This window comes from Formica exsecta, unplaced genomic scaffold, assembly GCF_003651465.1.
Source record: "Formica exsecta isolate Colony F162 unplaced genomic scaffold, ASM365146v1 scaffold71, whole genome shotgun sequence".
NCBI lineage: Eukaryota > Metazoa > Arthropoda > Insecta > Hymenoptera > Formicidae > Formica > Formica exsecta.
In genome coordinates this window covers 158853-184714 of record NW_021853477.1, presented here as the reverse complement: position 1 = coordinate 184714, position 25862 = coordinate 158853, and the positions used below count along the sequence as shown (strand labels likewise).

General features: G+C 29.3%; 2 protein-coding genes across 3 annotated transcripts; both read right to left on the bottom strand.

The window, feature by feature from the left end:
- Positions 1 to 771: 771 nt before the first annotated feature.
- On the bottom strand, positions 772 to 8508 carry LOC115243261. 2 transcript variants are annotated; one of them, XM_029820087.1, is made up of 4 exons: positions 8400 to 8508; positions 5185 to 5239; positions 2076 to 2234; positions 772 to 1833 (listed from the first exon to the last, which is right to left on the bottom strand). In XM_029820087.1, exons 2-4 carry the CDS (start codon positions 5227 to 5229, stop codon positions 1645 to 1647), a joined length of 393 nt encoding a protein of 130 aa, XP_029675947.1. In that variant the 5' UTR covers positions 5230 to 5239; positions 8400 to 8508; the 3' UTR covers positions 772 to 1644. The 2 variants fall into 2 exon arrangements, with proteins under 2 accessions (XP_029675947.1, XP_029675948.1); XM_029820088.1 differs by having other exon boundaries at positions 1315 to 1833; positions 5185 to 5242; positions 8401 to 8505.
- A 9069-nt stretch (positions 8509 to 17577) lies between these two features.
- Positions 17578 to 20959, bottom strand: LOC115243269. The gene is made up of 4 exons (XM_029820100.1): positions 20849 to 20959; positions 19038 to 19238; positions 18299 to 18517; positions 17578 to 17983 (listed from the first exon to the last, which is right to left on the bottom strand). Exons 1-4 carry the CDS (start codon positions 20957 to 20959, stop codon positions 17702 to 17704), a joined length of 813 nt encoding a protein of 270 aa, XP_029675960.1. The 3' UTR covers positions 17578 to 17701.
- Positions 20960 to 25862: the final 4903 nt, after the last annotated feature.

The window sequence follows — 25862 nt, the reverse complement described above, 5'->3', positions numbered from 1 at the left end:
TCAAGACTGTTTTTTTTCGAATGCATTATGCAGCTCTAGCACACTAGAATGAAAGTGAAACTTCCTGTGCTTTGTTGTATAACGTCACGTCTGGTTTGTGCAACATGATAACAGCGTGCGAGCTGCATTCAAATATTTTCGCGTTTTGCAACGAAGGCGATGGATGAGAGGAAAAAGTGTCAAAAAAATGGTACGAAAACATCACACAATTGAAAAATTTGTGTTAAATTTAACAAATATCACATGTCCCAAACGGTTCATACAAATTTGTGTGTTAATTTAACATTATATGGATATGTCAAATGGTGACACTAATCTATGCTAATATTTTAACATAACATAAATGCAAACCTCAAAGAAATTTGAAATAAATTTTGTATAAAATCAACATATTTTTAATGATAAAATTAACTTGGAAAAATGTTATTGACGGTCTGTAGCAACTTTCACTTCTATTGTAGAATAAAATCAACATTGTTTTCTATAAATTTTAACAGATAAATCCTGTCACTAATAATACATAACATATTTATTGTGTAAAATGAAAAATGTGCACATTGTGTTATTTTTACACTTATTTTCACTTGTTTTAATAATTTAACATTTGAGTTTAATTAACACAACAGCGATATGTTTAATTAATATGAATGTGTTAAATATTTAACACAAAAATTTTAACCGGCATATTTTTTAACAAGAAAACACAAATTTTCCAACTGTGCATAAATATATCTCAATATATATATATATACATATACATTCCTTCGTAGTCCTGTTCATATATAATCCTTCTTTATTATTGAAATCTTAGCGTAAAAACGTACAAATAAAAGATAAATATCCGCGAATACTCGTGAAAAGACGGTGAACGATTCGAGATCGCCGCGATAAATATTTAGCATCGAAATACACGCAAATAGTGTCATATATGTATAAAAACATGTCATATGATATTTATTGTTTTTCTTCTTTTTCTTTTTTCTGTCGCTGCTGCTCTTGTTAGAGTCTAACAGTACCATAACTTAAATTTATGAGTGCATAATGTCAGTATATTATTATTAACGATTATGGTATCAACTGGCCTGCTTCTACGAAAAGATTGCCCCTTATTAATATTAACATATATATATATGTATATGAAGTACGCATATATATCATCTTTGTGATCCCTGCACGTTTTGTACTATCATCGGTGTTAGGTACTATCGCAAGAATATATTATTTAAAACTTTGGCTCTTAAATAATCCGAAAATTTCTCCTTATTCACAGAAAAAAAACTGCCTAATCAATAATAATGTAATTTAAAAAAAAAATTCAAAAGGTTTTCAAACTACAATTCTCTCTAACAAGTTATCGAATTAAACAAAAAAAATATGCGTGTAAAATCGGTAAAATAAAGATCTCGTTAAAGTGATAAAAGGCACGAATCCTGGATTTCGCGAAGTTTGATAATGCCATATGATTTCTGTGTAAATGTTTCCCATATTTGACTACCCGGCTAGAAAAAAAAGCTTCTTTCATATATCAGGAAACTTCTTGGCAGTATATCCTTTATAGAAAAGATTTCCGTCGATTGCGGAATATGGTTAACACCGATAGCCGGCCGTGCAGTCCCTCTGTTGTACTTGAAAACGATTCAGATTTCAATTCTCCCCCCGAAACGTAAGAAATGCATCTACGAGGAAAACAGCGCCCTCGATGATACTGAGAGAACCTTTGGCCAAACCGGTATCACGAAACGATGATTTGTGCACCAGTTTGTGGAAATAGTCGATGTTGAGCGAGCCCGCGGCGATGAATAGAGCGCATCCAATGAGCGAGAAGAAGAGGTCCTAAGAAATAAAAAAGATCGAATTTGAAAACCATCGTTCTATTGTTATGAACTCTAAACTTGGCGATGTATCTTTATATCTTATATATATATCTGTATGTCTATAAAATTAAATACTAATAATTTTTCTTTAATTCTATTTAATTCTATCCTTAATTCTTCTCTTTCTAGGATAAAATATATATCTTTTGCAATATCTATCAAAATATTATATCAATAATATAGATCTGCTCTAACACATACCACACGACGGTTGACCGGCGTTCCCATCACGCTGCCGATGAACAAGCCGACTAAGATAATTAAGTATCCGCCGAATGTGCCCATGGTTATCATTGCGGTATGTTGATCTCCCGCATTGAAAGAGTGGTAGTGCAGTCCGATAAGGATGCACACCAAGAGCTGCGATCAGAGGGAGACACTTAAAAATGTAGGCAAATACTTTTCCGACTATGCGCTAAAATTTGTCCCATTTTTTCTATTTATAATCTCACTCATTTTCTATAATTATAATAACAGTTCTTTTTGTTCGCCAAAGTAAAGATGTGGACGTCGCTCATGAAACTGGGTCGACTCAAAGAGAGTCCGTCGACTCTTTCGCGATTCCATTATAAATAAAATATTGCCCGCTATTGCCCCAGTTGGCAAACAACTTTTATTTCCAGGCAACATGTCAGCTCGTAAATCGAATTGTTCGATATAGTTCGTCGATTAACACAGTTATAAGCATATGAATAGAATAAACTTTTTCAGTATATTGTTAACTATGATAAGACACAATATGATAAAATGATTAATATTGGTTTCAAAATCTCAAAACCAAAACATTTTTAAAAAACTCTTAAAGCATCTATAGTCATATGAAAACATTTTGTACATAATTGAGTAAAGTTTGGCCAATCAGCGCCAACCTTTAGCCGGGCGCACGTCGGTGAGCCGCGCGCCTGGTAGTTGCTGCAGCGCACACTTCACGGCGCACAGCTCACCGATGTGCGCCCGGCTAAAGGTTGGTGCTGATTGACCAGACTTTATTCAATAATAACTCCTTTATTAAGCGTTATAAAAAAATATGATAGAGGACGTTTCGACTCAGTTTGGTCCGCTCTATCTACACATGAGTATTGTCCCCAATAATCTGAGACACCTTGTATATATACAATATATATTTAAACTTTTCTTTCAATAAAAAATGATAAATTTTTATTTTTATAACATAAAACATCTTTTTGCAATTATGTTAATATATAATAATATGTAAAAAACTCATTAAAAACACATAAGTAGAGTACCAATTTTTTTAAAACAATAATTAGCAATTAAATAAAAATTGAATAAAAAATGGTGAATTAACTTATAGACACTTCATGTCACAATTACATAATTTTCATCTGTAAGTCATCTCTATGGCGCCAATATTAAAAATTACATCAATCGCCCTTGACGCGATGAACACATGCCTGAGTCTGAGTGTATCTTAAAGAGCCTCAGGCTAGGTCACCCACGTGTACATCGATAAGCACGCGATACTACACATCGCAATACTATGCGCCGCATTTACCACAGCCAAATTTGTTACTGAGAAGTACCATCATGGTATATATATTAGATGTAAATATAGTTATCTCTAAAATATAATCTATTGAAGTTTATATTTAAATCGGGCACGAACTTATGCAATCACCTGATAGATACGTGCGTTAAGTAAAGAAAGCAGCACAACAAATTTTTATTTATATATTTTTGATTAATCAAAATATTAATTCAAGATATACATTCGTATCTTGCTAATTTTTTATTCTATATAGAATAATTTTTAGAGAGAAAGACAATAATAATGCTTATTCTGTATAAGAATACAGAGAAAATAAATCATGTTTATTCTTATAGAGAATATGTATATTTTTTATTTATGGCTTATCAACAAACAAAGTCAAACATTCTATTATAGTTTAACTGAAACATGATTGCAGAATAACTGTACTCGTTAAGAAACTTTACGAAGAAATCAAACAAAAGGAGAGAACTAAAATTATATTTAGGAAACACCTGCCCTGGTACAGTTGAGATATTGCAAGTTTAATGCTGAGAATGAGCGCTAATTCGTAAACAAAAGTAGATAAATATTTACCAAGATAAATTTTTCTTTATTATATAATAAAACAATCAAGTTCTTAACATATTATTAATACTTTTATGTAATAAAAAAAAGATTTTCTAAATTATTAATTTATCCTAGCATTCACTACTTTAAAATTTTAATTTCGAATAATATAAAAATTATATGAATATACTGTTGACAATTTTAATTAATACAAAATAAAGTATATGATGTATTTCAGGACAATATATAATAAAACTAATTTTTTTTCCTATCGCCAAAAAACACGACTGACAATGAGAAACGCTTGTCGCAACGAAAGGCGTTAGTCTTCTCGCATTATGACCCGTAGTTCCAAAGAATTATAACGGAAATTCTCATACAGGTCGACTTCCGGACGACATAGAGCGGACCATAATAAGAGAAGAGAACGCTCTTGTGCGGTAATCAGCGGTGATTATGTCACTCTCCATTCTCGTCGCCTTACGAATCGCGAAAGATATGCAGCGCGGAATGCTGCGCCCAACAACAGTGCGATATTGACGCGCGCGCGCGTACTACATCGATCTTAGAAAAGCGCGATCCAGATCGTGATGTACGCATCCCTAAGTTAGGTCGATCGATCGGAAGGAACAGCGCAGTACCGTTAAAAATAAATTTGAGAGCGCTCTTGATAGAGTTCTTAGAGAGGAGTGTTAAACGACCTCGAGGATACTGTTTCTCTTGCGGCTGGAAATATATGTGTGCAAGAAACACCGACAAATTTATGCAGTTTGACATCGAATCGCGTATTTTCTCAAGAATTTTCACATAACTTTAAATGCTGAGAATAAAGGAATTCTTTGAAGAATATGAATAATTTCTTTTTATATCGCAACAGTTTGCTAGTAAATGTTTATTGTGTGTTTCAGATTATGTTAATTAATATCTTGTAATGTGACATCATAGATAGGCTGTTGAGCTTATTCATTGAAAAGGAACTTAATTTATACTATATTTATTTGTTATCAAAGTCAGTTAAATAGTCATACAATTTATATTATGAATTATCATCTTCTCCAAATAATTATATGTATATATTATGAGTACATGTTAATGTGTATATTAAAAATTTGCATCTTACATAAAAATAAAATCATATTATGCTCGAAATTAAAGTATGACAAAATGCCAATTATTAAATTAAAGACACATATGTGTGTGTGATCTTATACATATAATACTAAAGATACTTAAATTTATTAATATACTTACAAGTTCAATAGATTTTATGATCGACAACCTCGTGATAGTAACCATTTTATCTGATCTACAAGTAGAAAAAAATATGAATTATAATTAATCTCTCATACCATTCGTTTAAATATGTAAAAACACATTTTTGTGTACTTTTATAAAACACGCATCTTGAATTATATAATTAATAACGATTGATGGATATCACGATAGATATGCGTTTTTAAAAAAAAAAAAAAAAAAAATATAGCGACTATAAGCACAGAATGTAAGTCACATGAAAGCATAATGAATCATAAAGAAGAATGAAGACAAGAATGAAAATCGATAACTAAACTAAAGTCATATAAACGAGACCGGAAATGCGTAGTGTTCAGTTAAAGTGAACATTGTTGTGAGCCTCTGTGTATGCAGAAAAATAGGAGAATATTGCAAGATAATAATGCCCTATTTGATAAGACATGTTACGCATTCATGCTTTAATAATATAAGAAATTTTCACACAATTAATATAATTGAATGATGACTGCAGTTATCATGTTTTAATAGCTATGAATTTAAATTCAACTTTTTAATTACTAGCACGTTGTCAACATGTTTACATTTTTTCATGTTTACCTTTTTATGTATAAAATTTCTTTTGTGATCTTTCGTATTATTTCTTATGTAATAAAATTCGGTATTAGTTTCACATAACAAAATTTTTGTTAATATATACTATAACATTGAAATAATGATGTGATATGAGAATACATTTACAGAACACAATAAAAACTATTTCATCAAATATCAAAATGTCACCCGTACAAAATTTATGAATTAAAAGATACGGAATTGTGACATCATACATAATAACAATCAACTAATTAATACTTTATTTAGATATATGATTCTCAGGATATGCGTTATTTATAATGTTTAAAACTCTGAATTGTTTCTAAAAGATACACACTCACGATACAATTACATGCATCGATCCACAATAAATAAAATAATTCGTGCTTAATTACATCAATTGTAAAATAAACTTTACGTCATTTCTCAGTGAATGACAAGTGAGTCGGCACGACCATGACATACCCAAGATAGATAGAATGCAACAAAACTGGTAGAAATAACGATGTGCTCTGCATATCTATATCGTCATTGAAGAATACTTATTCGTCAGTGTGTGTCAAGCAATAAATTTTTTAAATCGCGATTGCTTGAGTCATCAAAGCGAAATTAATATAGCGATGTTTCAGCTTTGTGCGATAAGAGCAAAATATCTAATAAATTGTCATATAATAAAAAAATAATATCATATATATATGTATATACAGGGTGTTCCACCAAAAGTGGTCACCCCTTTTATCTTTTAAACTAAAAGAGATAAACCATAACAAATATATATCAATTTTAATGGTTCAAACTGAATTGTATTGTGAGCATAGTACTTGCTTACAAAAGCTATCTGTGTTAACGACCGGAGAGGTATGCATAATTTTTTTATAACAATGTGGATATGAAAATGAAAAGATAAACGTCGCCTGCGATATTTTAAGCCGATATATAAAATATTTACATTAAATCATACATCGTTGTATTCGTTTCAAACAGCGCTACAATTTTTATTGTGTCGAAATACCCACATTGTTATTAAAAAATTATGCATACTTCTCCGATCGTTAACACAGATAGCTTTTGTAAGCAACTACTGTGCTCACAATAGAGTTCAATTTGAACCATTTAATTTGATGTTGTATAAATTTGTTATGATCTATCTCTTTTAGAGATTTCTTTAAAAGATAAAAAGGGATGGCCACTTTGGGTGAGACACCCTGTATATTTTCGAAATTAATAATTTTTATTTTCGTTTCAATTAATCTATACGAAGTTTACCAAATAGTTATTATTAATAAAAAAAAATATTATTAAATAGTTAAACGCGCGTATATATAAGCATTAAGATATATTAATTTTATCACACACCACAGAAGTATATAGAAATTATCTTCCATAAAAGAGAATAAATGTTAAAATTACATAATATTACACACATGCAAAAATAATATTTAAAAGATTTAAAAATTAATAAAGTTCTTAATGTCAATCTGAAGCGACATCGTTCAAGATGAAAATATAGGTCGTTCGGATTGTTTATTCTCTCGCACACGTAATTAAGTCGGAAACCTGATATGGGTAACGAGATCTCGTTATTATTCTCAATAATCTGCGATTTCGAACACGTGAGCGATGTAAATTAAGCGTTGAGGAGAAGAACGCATTTCTTATACCCAAAAGGAAGACACACTTTCACATTGCTTGCCATTGCCTTGACTCCATTTTTATAATTTTTTTCAGGGTTCTCTCTCTCTTCCTCTCTCCTGAGTTAGAGTACGTTTTTAAAAATGTATTGAAAAGAATATGCATGATTAAAGAAAATCTTAAACTTCTTACAAAAAATGGTAAAATTAAGATCTTAACATTTATATATTAATTTTGAATGATATGTATCTTTATGTTACTGAAAATATCGCTGATAATTATTTTGTAGCAATTAATGGATTATATTATCAATTAAAAAACAAAATTGTATAAAAAAATGCTTCAAAACTTATAAATTTATGTCTTTTCATTTTTGATTAATAAATATTTTTTCTTATTTTGCAATTATAATATCGGTTAAAAAATATTGTATTGCGCGTATGAATGCACGATTGTAAACTTTAAACTCGTTTGCTTATTTTCTTCGATGAACTGTGTCGTATGACATCATTCACGTAACTCATGACAAAAGATAAGTATTATTAAAGCGAAATAATGTGTTTTTTTTTTTCAATAGCCTATATGTCTTTCTCGGTTCTTCAAGAAATTATCCATAAGTTATGTTAACATTTAGCTTTACAATCGGTTATATTTTCTCGCAAAATATACCATAATTTTTGGACATTTATACAGCAGAACAACGTTTGTTTTGTTATTCTAATATCTTTACTCGACCGGTCAAGATCACTCGACCCACAAACCGGTACACAAAAGGATAACACGAACAAAGAACCTCGAACGAGATGCGTCGGAAGCGTCTTGAAAACCTCTTCGATATGACAGCGTTTTCGTACAATTTTCGATTTGTAAAGAGTGTGAGAGAAAGAGGAAATAATTCCGGAGTGCGTCCATTCATTCACGCATCAGGTGTGTTCGGCGTCGTATATATAATATATGTATATATATATAATATAGCATGTACTTACATGTTTGTGCTCTCGATTTACCGGACGGTCGTGGCTGCTCGCGAGACGAAGGTTCAACGACGACTGATGCTGAAGACCGACCACGTATTATGGAGGCGCGTTGGGGCTAGCCTCAATTTTTACGATTGACGGAAATGCGCCGACTTTTACGTTGTGGTGTTTACGCATCGGACAACCACATGGACACTTTAGTTATAACGCTCATTTTGAATAGAGATTTCTTTTAGCTTAACAAATGTAACTATAAAAAAATATTTTATTGTGGTTTTTAATATAGAATAAAATTAGAAAGTGAACGTGGTTACACGATAATGTAATTGATATAAATATAAAACACACGAATGTCGAAATCGTAACGCAACTGGTATGAATCTATTTACAAAAACCCTATTTTTGTAAATATTATTATACAATATTATTAACTTTAATTAATAATTATAGAATTCTTCTTAAGAAAGAGAAAAAGAATCTAAAAATTAGTACAAAATAAGTAATCTTATTTATAAAAATTTTACAATTTAAAAAGTGTTAAATAAACCAATATTTTGTAAATTATAATATTTTCATAAAGATTATCTTTCTGTATATATTATTTTTTCAAAGCTTTACATGCTATGTTGAATTGTTCTCTATAAAATACTGTAAATATCAATATAATTAATACATTTTTATGTTTTAATAAAATAAATGTTAAAACTAAATAATAAATAATAATTGTTAAATAAATGTTTAAACTAAATAAATGTTAAAAACACATTCTTCTCTTTTCAAATAACTAAAGTATGTTGGTATAACATAGTAAATTTTTTTTTAGTTCTTATTTTAATAATTACAATATTTTTTATGTCCATTTTTCTCATTGGTATATTAATAGTTACTAAAGTTAATATTTTAAAAATATTTCTTCAATTAATTTTGCTATCTGTCTTGGTAATTAAATAAACTAATATTATTTTTGTGCGGATGATTATAATATTATTAATTAATTTGGAAATAGTACGTTGTTATTTAATCAATTGTCCGACTATAAATTAATCATGTATTTATCATTTTATCTTATCGCAAAAATTCTATTTAATAATTATTTGCTTTGCTATTTCACAATGATAAAATTGTGAATCATTACTACTTTAAGATAAAAGAGGATATCCAGGAATCGGATCGTTTGAAGATTACGTCGATTCTACACCTCGAGCGTGACATCATGTTATTCATTACAATCATACGATGACGTCACGTATTGTAATGATCCACATAGCATAAAACGTGATGCTGGCTCTTCAAATTTTATGACATATGAATAACTTCCGGTATATTATAGAAGGTGGAATTTATATAGCACTCTTGGGAAGTATTCTAACTTTTAAGTAATCAATATCAAGAATTGCAAATCTATTATCTCTCTCGGTTGATTATTCTTTCTCAATTGAGGAGCTCGTAAAATACGTAAATAAAGATTTTGTGCTGCAATTCTGTGGCAGGAAAACCATTCCAAACGTTTTTGACACAAGAGAGAACTATACGAAGTAAAATATGAACATTTGGCGTGTTCGGATTTTATAACAAGTAAATTATTTGTTAAATAATAAGATGATTATATACAATTTGATTGCGTTTATGGATTTCAATAAGTAAAAAGTCTTTCATATATGTATATATTATTATTTTATATGTAATATATATATATCAATACAGTGACTGACAAAAAAAAGAGACCGCCCCTATTTTGCAAGTTTGTGTTCCAAATATTATAAGAAAATAAAAGAATTTCTATATTTTTTTTCGCTGAGATAATTCTATATTGATTTAATTTTAGCTTTTAGAAGAGATTTTTCTTATTATTTTCTTCAGATTTATTTTTTCCTAATTTTTTTCAAAAATGTTTTGCTTGAGGGTAGGACAAAAGAAAGAAACCACTATCTCAGTTAAAAATGCCGCTTATTGATTGAAGTATTCTATCTTTTCATTGAGCAAATTATGCTGTGTTATGTTTTGTTTATTATGTGACCTTGTAGTGCGAGTTTGTTTCATTCGCTGATTGTTTCTCAACTGAAAAAGTTCGTGTGTGAAGATGACTAGAAAACAAAGATGATTATATACAATATTTATTTAATATATAACATTTTGTAAAATTTTATATAAATACTTCAGTATCAACAAAAAAGACATTCAAATAGTCATTCTTACACTCTCCCTTGTTAGTAGTATACTAAAATTAAAGTAATAGTAGTAGTAAAGTAGTATATTAAAACTGCAACTTCTTTTTTATATCTTCACATATCGCCAAAGTTTGAATCTTTTTTAAGAAGAAGAAATTTTTTTTTAAGAAAGAAACATTAAGATAAATTTTCAAGAACTTTTTATCAGAAAACATCTAAAAAATTAATATTTGCATAAATATAATTTACGGAAATATATGTTTTAATGTGATCCGGATATGTCAAGTTTTCATAATTTAAATCGTCTGATGATCTCTCATTTTGTACAAATTTCTTTTTGTGTAACTTTTTTTTTAAATTATAACATAAATTTTTTAAATTTTAAATAATAAATTTTTGTAAATGTTTGTATAAATTTTTAGTTTTTAATGTGTGAAGATGACTAGAAAACAAACTTGTACCCAAATCCGAAAATTAATTATAAAAGATATTCAGAAGGGTTCTTCGCAAAGGAAAGTAGCAGCAAAATTCGAAGTAAGCAAAACTCAAGTGCAAAAGCTATGGAAAAAATTTCGGGAGACTGGTTCTGTTGTGGACAGAGCAGGAAGAGGAAGAAATCGAGCGACTACCGATCGGGATGACTCGCGTATTGTACGAGAAATTAAAAAAAATCCATGTTTAACGATACGGGCCATTCAAGAGAACTTCCAGTTAAAGGTATCGCATAAAACAATTCGGCGAAGACCCCGGGAAGCAAACTTTCACAGCCGATTTGCAAGAAAACGGCCCTTTATCAACAAGCGAAATAAAATTAAGCGTCTGGAGTTTGCAAAAAAATATGTAGAAATGCCGATTGACTTTTGGAAAAAGATTCTATGGTCTGACGAGAGTAAATTTGAACTATTTAATTGGAAAACAAGGCTCAGATTGTGGAGAAAAAAACGGGGAAGAGTATCAAAAGCGTCACTTGTAGCAGACTGTAAAGCACGGAGGAGGCAGCATTATGATCTGGGGTTGCTTTGCTTGGTCAGGAGTAGGGAGTTTAGTCAGAATCAATGGTACATTGACGGCAAATATATATATTGACATCCTCTGCAAAAATCTAAAGACATCATTGCTTCGAACCGGGTTGGAAGACAATTTCGTTTTCCAGCAGGATAACGATCCGAAACATACAGCGAAAAGTACTCAGACATTCTTCAAATCGAATAGAATAAAACTTCATGATTGACCTCCGCAATCACCCAACCTAAATCCCATAGAAAATCTATGGTCGATTTTAGATAAGAAGATCGATAAAACTGGGGTAACCAACAAGAAAAATTATTTCGCGGTGCTTAAAAGAACTTGGGAAGAACTAGACGAGAAATATCTTCAAAATCTCGTGGAGAATATGCCAAGACGACTCCAAGCAGTGATCAAGGCGAAAGGAGGCCACACCAAATATTAACTTTTATTTATTTTTTTTTTCTGATCTTTCTTTTTAAATATATATATATATATATATATAAATTATATCTTTAATATAATATATGTATATTGCACACATACGAAGAATGCAACGTTATCGTGCAATGTCAAAATATCCCAAATATACAGGGTGTTTAAAAATAGGATAAAGAATTTTAAGGGGATTTAGTATGTCCCCAAATAAGTTAAAAACTCTTAATAAACATGAGTTCGCAAATGAGCCGTTTTTGAGATATTTGCAATATCTCAACTCTTTGGGGCTTATTTGGGGCTATTTAAAAAATCTGGTGTTTGCAGAGCCAATCAATAACTTGGAACAATTACAACATTGTGTATAAAAAGCCTGCGTCACGAATGAACCCAGATATGTTTGATAGAGCACGAGATTCTTTTTTGCGGAGATGCAGGGTGTGCATAGACATGGAAGGAGGTCATTTTGAGCATTTTCTTTAATAAGATAAGATTAAATATTAGCTGTGTTATTTTTTTGCATAAATTATAATAAAGAAATATCTTCAAAATCTCGTGGAGAATATGCCAAGACGACTCCAAGCAGTGATCAAGGCGAAAGGAGGCCACACCAAATATTAACTTTTATTTATTTTTTTTTTCTGATCTTTCTTTTTAAAAATTAAATGCGGTTTCTTTTTTTTTGTCCTAATGATAAACGGAACGTTTCTTGAAAAAAAAACGAAAAAAATTAATCTAAAGAAAATGTTATTTTTTTGTTCTGTGAATATTAGAATTAAGTTAATAAAGAATTATTTGAGCCAAAAACATTCAAAATTTTCTTATTTTTTTGTAGTTTTTAGAGACAAAAATTTACAAAATAAAAGATGGTCTCTTTTTTTTTTGTCAGTCACTGTATATATGTATATATAATGTGTACGTGTCATCGTAATAAACTTAAATTTTAGTAATACATGTGTATTAAATATGTATGTGTCGGATTGTTTTTTTGGTTTATCTTCAGCATAGATATAAATATGTAAAGATTATTTTGATATTTTAAAACTTGACATCAACAATATTTGTTGTTGCACTCAAATTTTAAATTAAAATCAATAATCAAAATGGAAGACTCACTAAAATCCGCGTAGAGTCTATACAAATTAGACAACATCTAAACGCCATCACCACACGTATATCCATTAGTGGTTTTTAATAAAATGATGAATTTAAATTAATGATGAATCTTAATATTTATAGAAAATATGTCACAGTTAGTCAGTGTTACATAAATTTGATAAACTTTTATAATACACAAGATCTGCTATCATATCTATAATTTTTTTTTATTTATATTTTATACATTAAATACGTTCAATCATATGTTAATACTAATATAAAAATATACATGTCAAAATTTCGAGAGATATGTCTGTTATTAAGGAAAATCATTTGCTTTTAACACATTTTGTCTTAACTCTACATAAATTGTCTAATAAAGTTGGTAAAAGTGAAGGGAATAAAAAAAACGGTGAAAAAAATGTCATTTATTTGTATAAATAATAATCTTTAGGGGTCTCAAAAACTTTCTTTTGGTGATTTTTTTTTCTGAGTAGTAGTTTTCGTTTCCAATTGCTTTTTGTAGGGAGACAAAATCAAGATAACAATTCTTCCTCTTTTCATTACATGAGATGTGTAGGTACCTGGTTTTGTCCCAACACAAGGAAAATAACTAATACGGCGGTTGTATATTCCGTCAATTTTTGCTTCCTCATAGAGGAAGCTTTGTGAGATATCTCAAATTTTCTAAAAGTTACAGCGTGTACAGACATTTCTAAAAAAATCCAAAATTTTATAAAAAATGAACCCTTTCACCGATACTCACCAAATTCAGTAGCAACCATCCTTTAATAATACTTTACCCATCTAAAAAAATTTAATCCGATATCTCAAATTTTCCGATAGTTACAGCGTGTACAGACATTCCTCAAAAAATTCAAAATTTTATAAAAAATAAACCCTTTCACCGATACTCACCAAATTCAGTAGCAACCATCCTTTAATAATACTTTACCCATCTAAAAAAATTTAATCCGATATCTCAAATTTTCCGATAAATAAAAAGTCTACTATATATTAAAACAACATCTTACAGAACTTGAAGAGTATAAGTAAATTTTTTTATATATTTATACATATATAATATCTCTTTTAGCCAAGTTTTTTGTAGATATCTCGTATGATGTTTAAATTACTTGATCAATTTTATTTTATTTTATTTATTTTTTTTTATATTATAGACTTTTGTCATGGTAGAAAAAAATGGGCATATTGTAGAGGTCTGATGATAATAAATTCCAAAGCAGACTTCACTTAGGAAACATTTTACATGGCAATGGAAAAATCTGAAACTAAATTTTTAAAATACTTAGCTTGCTCTGAAAATACTTCTTTCATCATCGACTATTTACACTTAAAAAATAAACAGAAAATTACAAATCCGGAATATCAAGAACATGTTAACAGTTATTTTTTACTACTGCAAAGCACGCAAAAAATGATGATATGCTTAAACATATATTTGAAAAATTTTTCGAAATAAAACCTACGTAATATGACATTTTTTTTCATAAATATTCATTCGAAAGTTTATTTTGGGTTATATGTATATTTGCTGATTTGTTTTTATAGACAAGTCAGTATGGCTGTTTTATCATTAATAATATATATAACAAAGAATACTTTAAGGTAAAAATTTTATGATATATATTTATATATGCAAAATGTGATGACTCTATAATGAATAAAATTAATACTTATTATTTGTGACGTTAAATAACAAAATAATCCATTTTAGCAAATAACCGAATTCAGCAAAATATTGTATTGACTTATTAATTTTTAACTTAGTTAATTTTTAGGCCATTAACTTTAAACTTAACTTAGTTAAAAAAAAAACGTTTTTTATCGTCTTTAATTCCATCGCCACGCTTTTCGTATCTATATCTTACATATGTATGTGCCTGTAAATTATCCGATTATTCATGTTTGCTTCCATTAGCCTCCTTTCGTCAGTTACTTGATATACAACATGCGTTTTTTCACTTGATTTTCACAAAATTAACATGTCATGAATTTCGCTCAATGCACAAAAAGAATTTTGAATCTCTTTTTTATTGTATTTATGTGTAGCTTACCAAAATACTTGTATCAAAAGTAATTAAATTGTGCATTATAAATTATTAATATTATGAATACCAAAACATATTAAATATTATACACATAAACATACATATATGTATGCACAACATATAACATTATATACATGTTATAATATAGTATTTAATGTTAATCAAATAATCAAATATAAACATTGTTAAACCATATGTGAATTTATAGTATATTGGTCTTTTTTATAGAATTTTATTATAAAATTCTTCTTGCAAATAATAAAACGGGTAATCATATAAGAAAAAACAAGTTTATAATTATCATATAGAAGCAATTAAATATGTGCACACGTAATTGATATCATAATTATTAATAGTATAATTGATGGAAATGACAATATAGATATATATATATAGAACATCGAATTTCTTGAAAAAACTGCATCATCAAAGATTTGAGTAAATGTATATGTACTATATTCTTTAGTACGCACTATTCTTTAGTATGTGATATTCTTTGATTGAATATAAAATGATGAGGAAGCAATGTGCAAGTTTCTAATTTGCACAACTCTACTTTTTTATATTTATTCTAATACATTATATATTATCTGAACAGTATGTCTTGGTTTAGTTATATGCAAGAACTTTGATCATGTTAGATTCTTATAATACGAGATTAGGTTACTATTTATTTATTATTAATGTAATGACATAATATATTTCAGATAAATCAAATTTTGAGAGATTTGGAGCAAGTAAATAAAAAAATTGAAAACAAGATAAAAATTTGATGCGACCAAATCGATAGACAGGCAGACTACTTACAGAATTTTTTAATTGGTTAACATAATAAAAAATTGTAACTCTGCATGCGTGTACATACCCTGCATTAAATTAAATTTTATATAGAATAGTGGATCAAATTAAATTCAAGTTATTGTTCCGAGTTATTTTGCAGAAGCAAATTTATTAATGTCAAAGCCGTGCGTTATTAAAATAATAATAAAGCGGTCTCTTATTGTTTCGGCCTGTTTTTACTTAATAATGTCATTATAATTCTGTACATTAGAGTAATGCTATTATTCAGGGTTGGGTAGTAACTAGTTAAAAAGTTAAAAGTTAAGTTAAAAAGTTGAAAAGTTAATAACTTTTAACTTAAATTATTGTTAGTTCATTTTAAACATGTTAATTTTTAACTTTTAACTAGTTAAATGCATTAACATTAACCTATTAACATTTTTTATACAAATTAAAATTTTGTATCTTTGATAGTCGAAAATTATCTGTTTATTAATAATTATAATAACATAAGACAGTATCTAGTATCATTAAAATGTGCGTTCATAAAATACAATACAACAGTACCATTCTCGGCGCACGTAGAACGTATGTTTAGTGTAGGTGGTTTAGTACATGATGAGTTAAGAGGAAAAATGACGGACCATAATTTTGAGATAACATTTTTATTAAAATTCAATAAATATTTTTAAATTGTTTTAATTTATTGTTAAAGTATCTAACAATTAAAGATAAAGATAAAATGCACGTGTGCAGGTAGAACGGTTCAAATTAAATAGGAAAATCCTCTTAACCGAAGTCTCTGTTAACCGTTTTGTTTTTAAACACTATAATATCTCTATTATACAACTACAGTATATTTAAATAATCTGTATTATTAATTATTATATGTATAAATTATAAAAAAACATTATATTTAAATATGTAAAATTTTAATTTTAAATAATTTTATTAATATTTTAATGATATATAAAATAAATATTATAATAGATAAAAAGAGGTTATTATTACTAGTTATCTATTAATTATTCATGTCTTATTAAATTGGTCTTTTAAGAAGAAAAAAAGATTGTTATTATTATTAATAAAACAAATTATACGAGCAAAAATTGCGCATTGGAGAAAACATTTATTTTATAACCAGCTTGGTATTGTTACAAATTGACTGTTTTATTCGCAGAGCTGAACAGCTGACTGATACTTGCCAGTCTCTCAAGATGGCGTAATAGATGCTGAATTTGAAGTTTCAAAGAGACAATGATAAGAGAGATATATATTAGCACAATTACTATTCCCAATTTATTCAATTAATTGTTGAAAATTCCTCCCAGATCTCACATGACGTGAATAACTTGAAACTCATGCTTTGGTCTACTTTTCATTTTTATTTTAATGTAATTGTACCAATCGATAAAACAACAATATAGAATTGGTTCATCATCTATCTCCTAAAAGAACCAAATTGATAAGTTAATAAATATTTCCGAATTATTATTATAGAAGAATTTCCAAATAAAAGAGAAAAAAATTTCCAAATCTTATTTGCTTCAGATAATTTCTTTTTACATGTTAATACATTTCTTTACACGTATATATTGTATTGTACATATATCTGTGTAAAAAATCTTTAAGAAAACATTCTGTTGATTTTTCGATAACCTTAGAACTGAAACGACCATAAATGTCATTCTATAAAAATAGAAATAAAGATAAAATTTTTGTCATACATCTGAACACAAAATGCTCCTTTTTCTTATATTGCACAGGAAAACTTGACCTGCTTCAAAATCCAAAGTGTCGATAGAATTGTATAGTAGACAGAATGAATTGTCATTCTTACGGTACTATCGGTGATCGGAGCGGAGACAGATAAATCTCTCAAAGAGGGAATCGGTGCCAGTTCTACAACCTGCTGTCTGGTACTATGTTTATCGATCTTTTTTCCATTTATGGAATTTTCAGTTACGTCGGTATCCACACTAGAATCGTAGCTTTGAGTATCACTTGATATACTTGTATCTTGCTCTTCTCGAATCTGGAATTGCAAATAGTTACTTTATGCGTGTATGTGTAATTTTAAATAAATTATTTAAATTGTAATCTTTCTTGTAATTAAAATAAAATTAGTGATTGCTGATAATTGACCTAACCTGGAAAATTTTAAGGAATTTTTTTGAAGATTGCAAACTAGTGAATAACTGTAAAATTTACGTTCTATATTTTATAGATTTTTAAAACAGTAGCATATAATGGAAATACATTATTACGTTAGGCAAAGTTGATAATGTAAAAATATTTTGCAAATTATTAAATATCGACAAAATATGTGCTTTTTTTTACATTTACGCACCCATTGCCATTGGTCAAAGAGAACCCACGCTTGAATCAGATATAAAGTCATGACGAAGATTGATAATATACACATTACAAAATTATGAATAAAGATGGGATGCTCCAATATTTCCTCATCAGTAAATTCGGTAACATCAATGTACATATCAGCGTGTTTCATTTCCATTATTCCTGTCACAAGCATCAGAATAGCCGATGTCGCGCATATTGCGAGAGGCTTGCGAATTCATTATCATAACAAGGCATAATTATTTAATATATGTACGCAATTTTATTTATTAATTGTATGCGTGTATTGAAATAATTATTTTTGCTCGTTGAATAATTAATTTTGTACTTTCTTTTACCAGAAATAAAATATAACATTAACTATTGTTATTATAAGAAAAAAAGAACTTAAATTAGACATATACAATATTGTCATAAAAATATTTAAATTTTTATAAATTATCGAATTATCTCATAAATTATGTTATGAATAAGAAAAAGGCATATAAGCAATCATTATATGATAGTCAATTAAAAACATGGATTTCTCTCTCTCTCACTCAGATTCAACAATTCAAAACAATTTTTAGTATTATATATTTTGCTTTTAGATTGTAATTTTATTTAAATGAATAAATTGCTTATTTATATCTAAATTATATAAAATAAGAATATATTGCACAGGGAACAATTAAGCATACTTTCACGTACTTTGAAGGTGTTGTAAGCATTTTAGAAGAAAGACTTACTATCATAGGTCTGTCAGGCAGTATCTTTCTAGCAAACCAGAAGATCGCAAGAACAAGGCTCATCAGCATGCAGATAGGATACACGAAGAAAATAGGATTTCTTACCTCCGGCAATGCCGGGATCGTGTCATCCTTTTCTCGCGCACATTCATTTATATAATGATGTACGTGATGAAATATCTCAATGGCTGATGCAATTATCTAGAAAGATTTTAAGGTGTAACAGTCCGCGCATAGACAGTTGAAAAATTTATGTTAAATTTAACAGATAACATTTATGTGAATCGTTTCAGACATGTCCCAAACGGTCCACACAAATTTTTGTATTAATTTAACATAATATGGATATGTTAGATAGTAATACTAATACTATGTTAATATTTCAATACAAAATGAATGCAAACTTCATAACAATTTCAAATAAATTTTGTGTAAAATCAATATATTTTTAATGATAAAATTAACTTGGAAAAATGTTATTGACGGCCTGTACTCTCACTCTTATCGTAGAATAAAATCAACATGTTTTCTGTAAATTTTAACAGATAAATCTTGTCACTAATAATACGAAATATATCTATTATGTAAAATTGAAAATATGTGTTATTTTAACACTTTTTTCAGTTGTTTTAATAATTTAATTCAATTAACACAAGAGCAATATGTTAAATTAACATGTAAATGTGTTAAATATTTAACACAAAAATTTTAACCGTCATATTTTTTAACAAGAAAACAAATTTTCCTGTGGCAAATTGAAAGTAAAATATATTATAAGTAAAAATATAAATAAAATATAAGTAGAATATATTACAAGAAAATATGATAAAATATATGGCAACAAAAAAAGATGCTGCATGTAATATAGTTCTCACAGACGCCTGCGAGAAATATTCGTGTCGCAGATATTCGCTGCTAGATATATCGTGCTAATAATGCTCTCTTAGCAGGTTTCCACTGATCGCGACAAAACTGTCAGCTAAAATAGAACGCGAGTAATCAAACACGCGGGAGGTCTCCGGTTTTCTTCCTGAAATGATTAAGATTTGCAGAATCTACGTATCGACACGCATATTTACACGTGTAAACAGGTCCTATGCGTATGTTCCCTGTTCAACATGTCGTATCGCTTTACATAATAAAAATATCGATGTCACGATTATCGTGGGATGGTTACTGAATCACGCACAATGACAAGGGGATACGGTCTGAAAAACTGGGTCGTGCGCGCGAGTTGCATTTTTTTTAAATCTAAAATAGTTTTATCTTACACGCGGAATACGGCACGTAAAGATAGCGATGCTATCTTGCGATGTTACATGTCGCGTTTTTTTATCATGCAAAGAAAGTAGATCACAAAACGATTATATCATTCTCATATGTTTGAACTCTGTGTGCTTGTAAATTTATTTTATCTATCGAATATTTCAACATTATATTAAAACATCGTAAAATGATAAATTCAATCGTTCATTTTTATTCATTTTCTTATATCGATATATCAAATGATACATCTTTATTTGAATATTTTTCAATATTCTTTCTATCAATATTCACTTTATATCATATAATTACACATACTTTTCTTTTAATTATACTTTTCACAAATACTAAAAATAACACGTGATTACTCTTTCTTTTATTGTCTTTGATTCTGAATAAGATCTAAACTAAATAATTTAGAAATAAAAATGTTACGTCTGCTCACAATTAAAGTAAATTTGTCATCATGTTCGATTTCTTACGAATTGAACACAATGTAGACTGGCATGCACGACATGCGATAGATCTGTCCTTCTCTGAAACTTTACTTCACCATTGTGATATATAGCTGCAAGCTTGGCAGCGTCTCGGAGTCTGCGAAGTTCCAACGCGGCTTCATGCTCACTGATCGATTCTCTATTTTTAGTTTGACTCACCATTAAATCGTTAATAATTAACTCAAATTGTCGGCAGATTCTCTTATCAATGTAATCCGAATATAGCGACTGAACTCGATATTCTTGGGTTACCTGACAAATGAACAATGACAGAAATGACATTCGCAATTAATTTATACTAATATTAATCTGTCTTTGTCAAGAATCAAAATTAGAAACGAAGAATCAGTGTATGATGAGTAAAATTATGACGTTGATGTAAAAATAATTCTTAAATAATTTCAGCAGATAGATGCAGAGCAATTTTGTGACATAATAAACTGAAGTGTAAATAATATAAAATAAATTTATTTAGATTTCTATTAACATATATCCATAATATAAAACACAAATATTGCATTTAATAATTTTTATTACTATAATTATAATATATATTTGTGTTCTCGTTGTTGATTCGTTAATCAAATACTTGCAAGAATTTGTAGCGCCAAGTCAAACACGTCAATATATTGGATTAGCCAAAAAATTGATTTGAAGGGTTGTATTATATTTTAAAAATCTGTAACTTGCAACTGCTTATGTTGCAATGCGACTTACGCTATTATCGGATGCTCGATGTATAACTATAGATAAATACAGAGCTAAGAAGCTTTATTGTTTTGTTTATCCTTGTGAGTTGACGTTGAACATGTAATTATAACAGAAGATAGTATATTACACAATACTGGCATGCGTATCCAGCGAGAGCGTATGACTTTTTTTTCTTTTTTTTTTTCTCTTTTTTTCATCGCCTCTTCATATAATCGTCATTCTCTCGATGACTTCGGAAAGAACATGCGGATGTTTCGTATAATCGCGTCGCTTGAATGGCGCCTCCGTTCCTTTCTCCACTGTCGTCCAGACAACCTTGATGATGCGAGCAGAAAAATTCGAGATCTTTCTTCGCTTCTTTTACTGTTATTACTGATTCGATAAATTTGAGGATAATAGATGAGATGTCGACAATGAAGAGAAAGAAATCAATTTTTCAAGTAAAATTTATTTCTCTCTTGCCATCGCGTTAAAATGACATCAGACGAGAACGTCTCTTGGCTAAACGAGTGGTTTTTAAATAACTTTCTGTGTTACACAATTTCTGCTGTATTTTGCTATTCTCTGTTATTGCAAGCATATGTTATTGCTTAATAAAAATTATAAACGCAGATAAATAATAATTTAGAAAATCGCTTTTTTGAAGGAATGTGAGAAATGATCAATATGCAAAAAATTTGAAAAATAAAATTGTATTATATTAATTTATGTTGTGTTTCAATTTAAAATCTGTTTAAGAAATAAAAATTTTTCTGTTAAAAGTTGAGTATATTTGATATAAAGGAAAAATGTAGAATAAAAAGAACGTTGGACAAAACGTTTATACGAAATTTAATTATCACCAAAAGAATGTGACTTTGGAATATAAAGCTATCCGAAAAAGAATTTGAAAATAAATCAAAACTTTATTTTAGCGAACGATAAAGATACAAAAATATTTATCTTTTTAGTCAGGTTGACGATAAATTATTGTATCGTACAATCAGAAATTTCAAATCGGAATTGTTCAGTCCCCTTATATACATGTAACTTTACAAAAACCTGCCGGGTTAATTGTTGATGCAAACGATATGTAAGTAATAAATGTGGCAATAACTGCAAGCAAATGAAAAGAGATTGCATAATAAATCAATCAATTCTGCGTATTTTTCGGCTCGCATTAAAAGCTTAAATGTTCGTCCCTACTTGTACAGCATCCTTCTTGAAACGTTGAGGATTCTGTATGCAAAGTCTGTGCAACGAGTTATGTTCTCTTGTATTTACATCGAGGGAAGGGCGAGAATTGTTTACGACTCCTCCTCGGAAAATATGAGGCAAAAGAAAAAGACAGACGAGCGCGAAAGTAGCAAAGAATCCGTATAGGGCACGCAGAAATTCCTACGCGAAATAATATTTTCCTTTGAGAAAGGAAAATATGGTGCGGAACAAACAGACGGTTTTCTGGTCCATGAAAGTAACCAAGTAAGAACCAAGTAATCGTAATTGCGTGTGTGTGTGATATGCGATTATATCGTTTAATATAATAAAAGGTCAAACATAAAAAATAATAATAATAAATTCTAAAAAATTTTAAACAAATAAAATGAAATAATTTATCTTCTCTCAGATAATATATTTTTATAATCATATTATAGTCAATATTAATTTATATTTCTAAACAAAATAAAGAGAATTTTTTCTAAAACTGATTTTACTACATTTTATCAAAGCTAATATAAATTCGATCCACTTATCAGAATTTCTAGTTTATAAATTCACAGTTTTGGAAAATAATTTGATAAGATTAATATTTAGTTATCTTTTATACATATCTTAAATAATAATTATAATTTAATATTATAACTAAACGTAATTATATCGCTACGATAGGTTTCTAAGCGCGTATTTTGCATGATGTATATATACATTTAATCAAGAATCGAAGTGACAGGAATCAAAATTATGAATTATTGTTTTGTTGCGATTCTTATAAGCAATAATTATTTCTTCAAAAATATTTAAAGTTAAATATATTTCACCCGACGCTTTATTGTTCGACTTTCGACGGCATGTAAATATTGGATGATTGCATAAGTTCGTGCCCGATTTTCATAGATGGCATTAAGTTACTGCATGGCGGAGTTCTATTGTTTTCGTGTGGTAATTGTTGCTTACACCGAATAGATGACGTTGTCTTATGTCAATTTAGCGTCAGACATTGTTCAGATAAGTCCATTTGTGCATAAGAGAAATCATTAAAAATGGAGAACGAAAAGGTGCATTTGCGGCATGTAATGTTATATGAATTTCGGAAAGGCGTGAGTGTTGGGATTGCACAAAAAAATATTCAAACCGTTTATTTGGACCGCGCTCCTGCTCTCCGAACAGTCAAAAAGTGGTTTGGCAGATTTCGAAATGGTGATTTCAACATGGAGGATCAACCCCGCTCTGGACGGCCTTCTGGCATTGATGATGACATTGTGCATGCCTTAGTGGAAAGAAACCCAAGGATTACAACTGAGGATATTGCTGAGAGGCTGAACATCGATAATTCAACCGCTTTTCGTCATTTAAAAAAGCTTGGATACGTTTCCAAGCTTGATACATGGGTGCCGCATCTCCTGACTGAAAGGAATAAGCTAAACCGTATGACTGTGGCTCTTTCTCTTCTCGAGCGTAACAAAAAAGAGCCTTTTTTAGATCGAATGGTAACAGGCGATGAAAAGTGGATTCTCTACAAAAACGTACAGCGAAAGAGGACATGGAAAACAGCAGCTGAAGGAGCAGAACCCGTAAGCAAAGGCTGGCTTGCATCCGATGAAGGTGTTGCTGTGTGTTTGGTGGGATCGCAAGGGAATTATTTACTTTGAGCTGCTCCGACGCGGCGAAACAATCACGGCGGACAAGTACTGTGAGCAACTAACTAGACTCGCTGCAGCTATTCGAGAAAAACGTCCGATTTTGGCCAATCGAAAAGGCGTCATCTTCCACCACGACAATGCTAGGCTACACGTCGCTCAACAGACGCTGCGAAAATTGCAGGAGTTGCAATGGGAAATTCTGCAGCACCTGCCATATTCTCCAGATATTGCGCCTTCAGATTTTTATCTGTTCCGGTCTTTGCAGAATAGTTTAAATGGCAAGAATCTCAATTCCGAGGAAGTTGTCGAAAACCACCTTACAAACTTTTTTCAAGAAAAACCAAGTTCTTTCTTCAAAAATGGAATCGACAAGCTTGTAGATCGTTGGAAAACCATTGTAGAAAAGAATGGAGACTATATAATTGATTAATAAAAGTGTTATCTCTAAAATATAATCTATTGAAGTTTATATTTAAATCGGGCACGAACTTATGCAATCACCTGATATAATTCGGATTAAAATCGCGCAGTTAAATAATCGAATCGCAAAATCGAATAATTATAATTAACATAACGAAAGTTCTTCGTGATACATCAATCGTTTAATAAATATAATTAATCATAATTTAAAATATACTTTATACACTTTAATATTTCCGCGTATACATATATAATATGATAGTACGTAAAATATTTCGGTAACGACTTTTCAATAACATAGTGTTCGGAGTATTGTGTATGGCGGCCCTATTGTTTACAAGTTTACATGTATGGTTTTCTTATCATTCGTACGGCCACACTCGAGATCGTTGGAAAACCATTGTAGAAAAGAATGGAGACTATATAATTGATTAATAAAAGTGTTATCTCTAAAATATAATCTATTGAAGTTTATATTTAAATCGGGCACGAACTTATGCAATCACCTGATATAATTCGGATTAAAATCGCGCAGTTAAATAATCGAATCGCAAAATCGAATAATTATAATTAACATAACGAAAGTTCTTCGTGATACATCAATCGTTTAATAAATATAATTAATCATAATTTAAAATATACTTTATACACTTTAATATTTCCGCGTATACATATATAATATGATAGTACGTAAAATATTTCGGTAACGACTTTTCAATAACATAGTGTTCGGACTTGGCGGCCCTATTGTTTACAAGTTTACATGTATGGTTTTCTTATCATTCGTACGGCCACACTCGAGCAATAACATAGTAGTACGAAACACTTTATATATTCTTAAATTCTATTCTTAAACGCGATTGCGACTAGTATCAGAATAGAAATTGCTATGATTATTACAATTAACAATTATTTTACTTTTAATAAACGAAACGAAATTATTGCAAAACCATTACGAATATATTGCGAATATAAGTAATTACAAATATAAATCTTTATTAAAGCGTGATCATCCATTATTGCGAGTAAAAATCGAATTAACAGAGATAAAAATTATAAATTTTATTACGATCCTTCGATCATCAATCTTTATG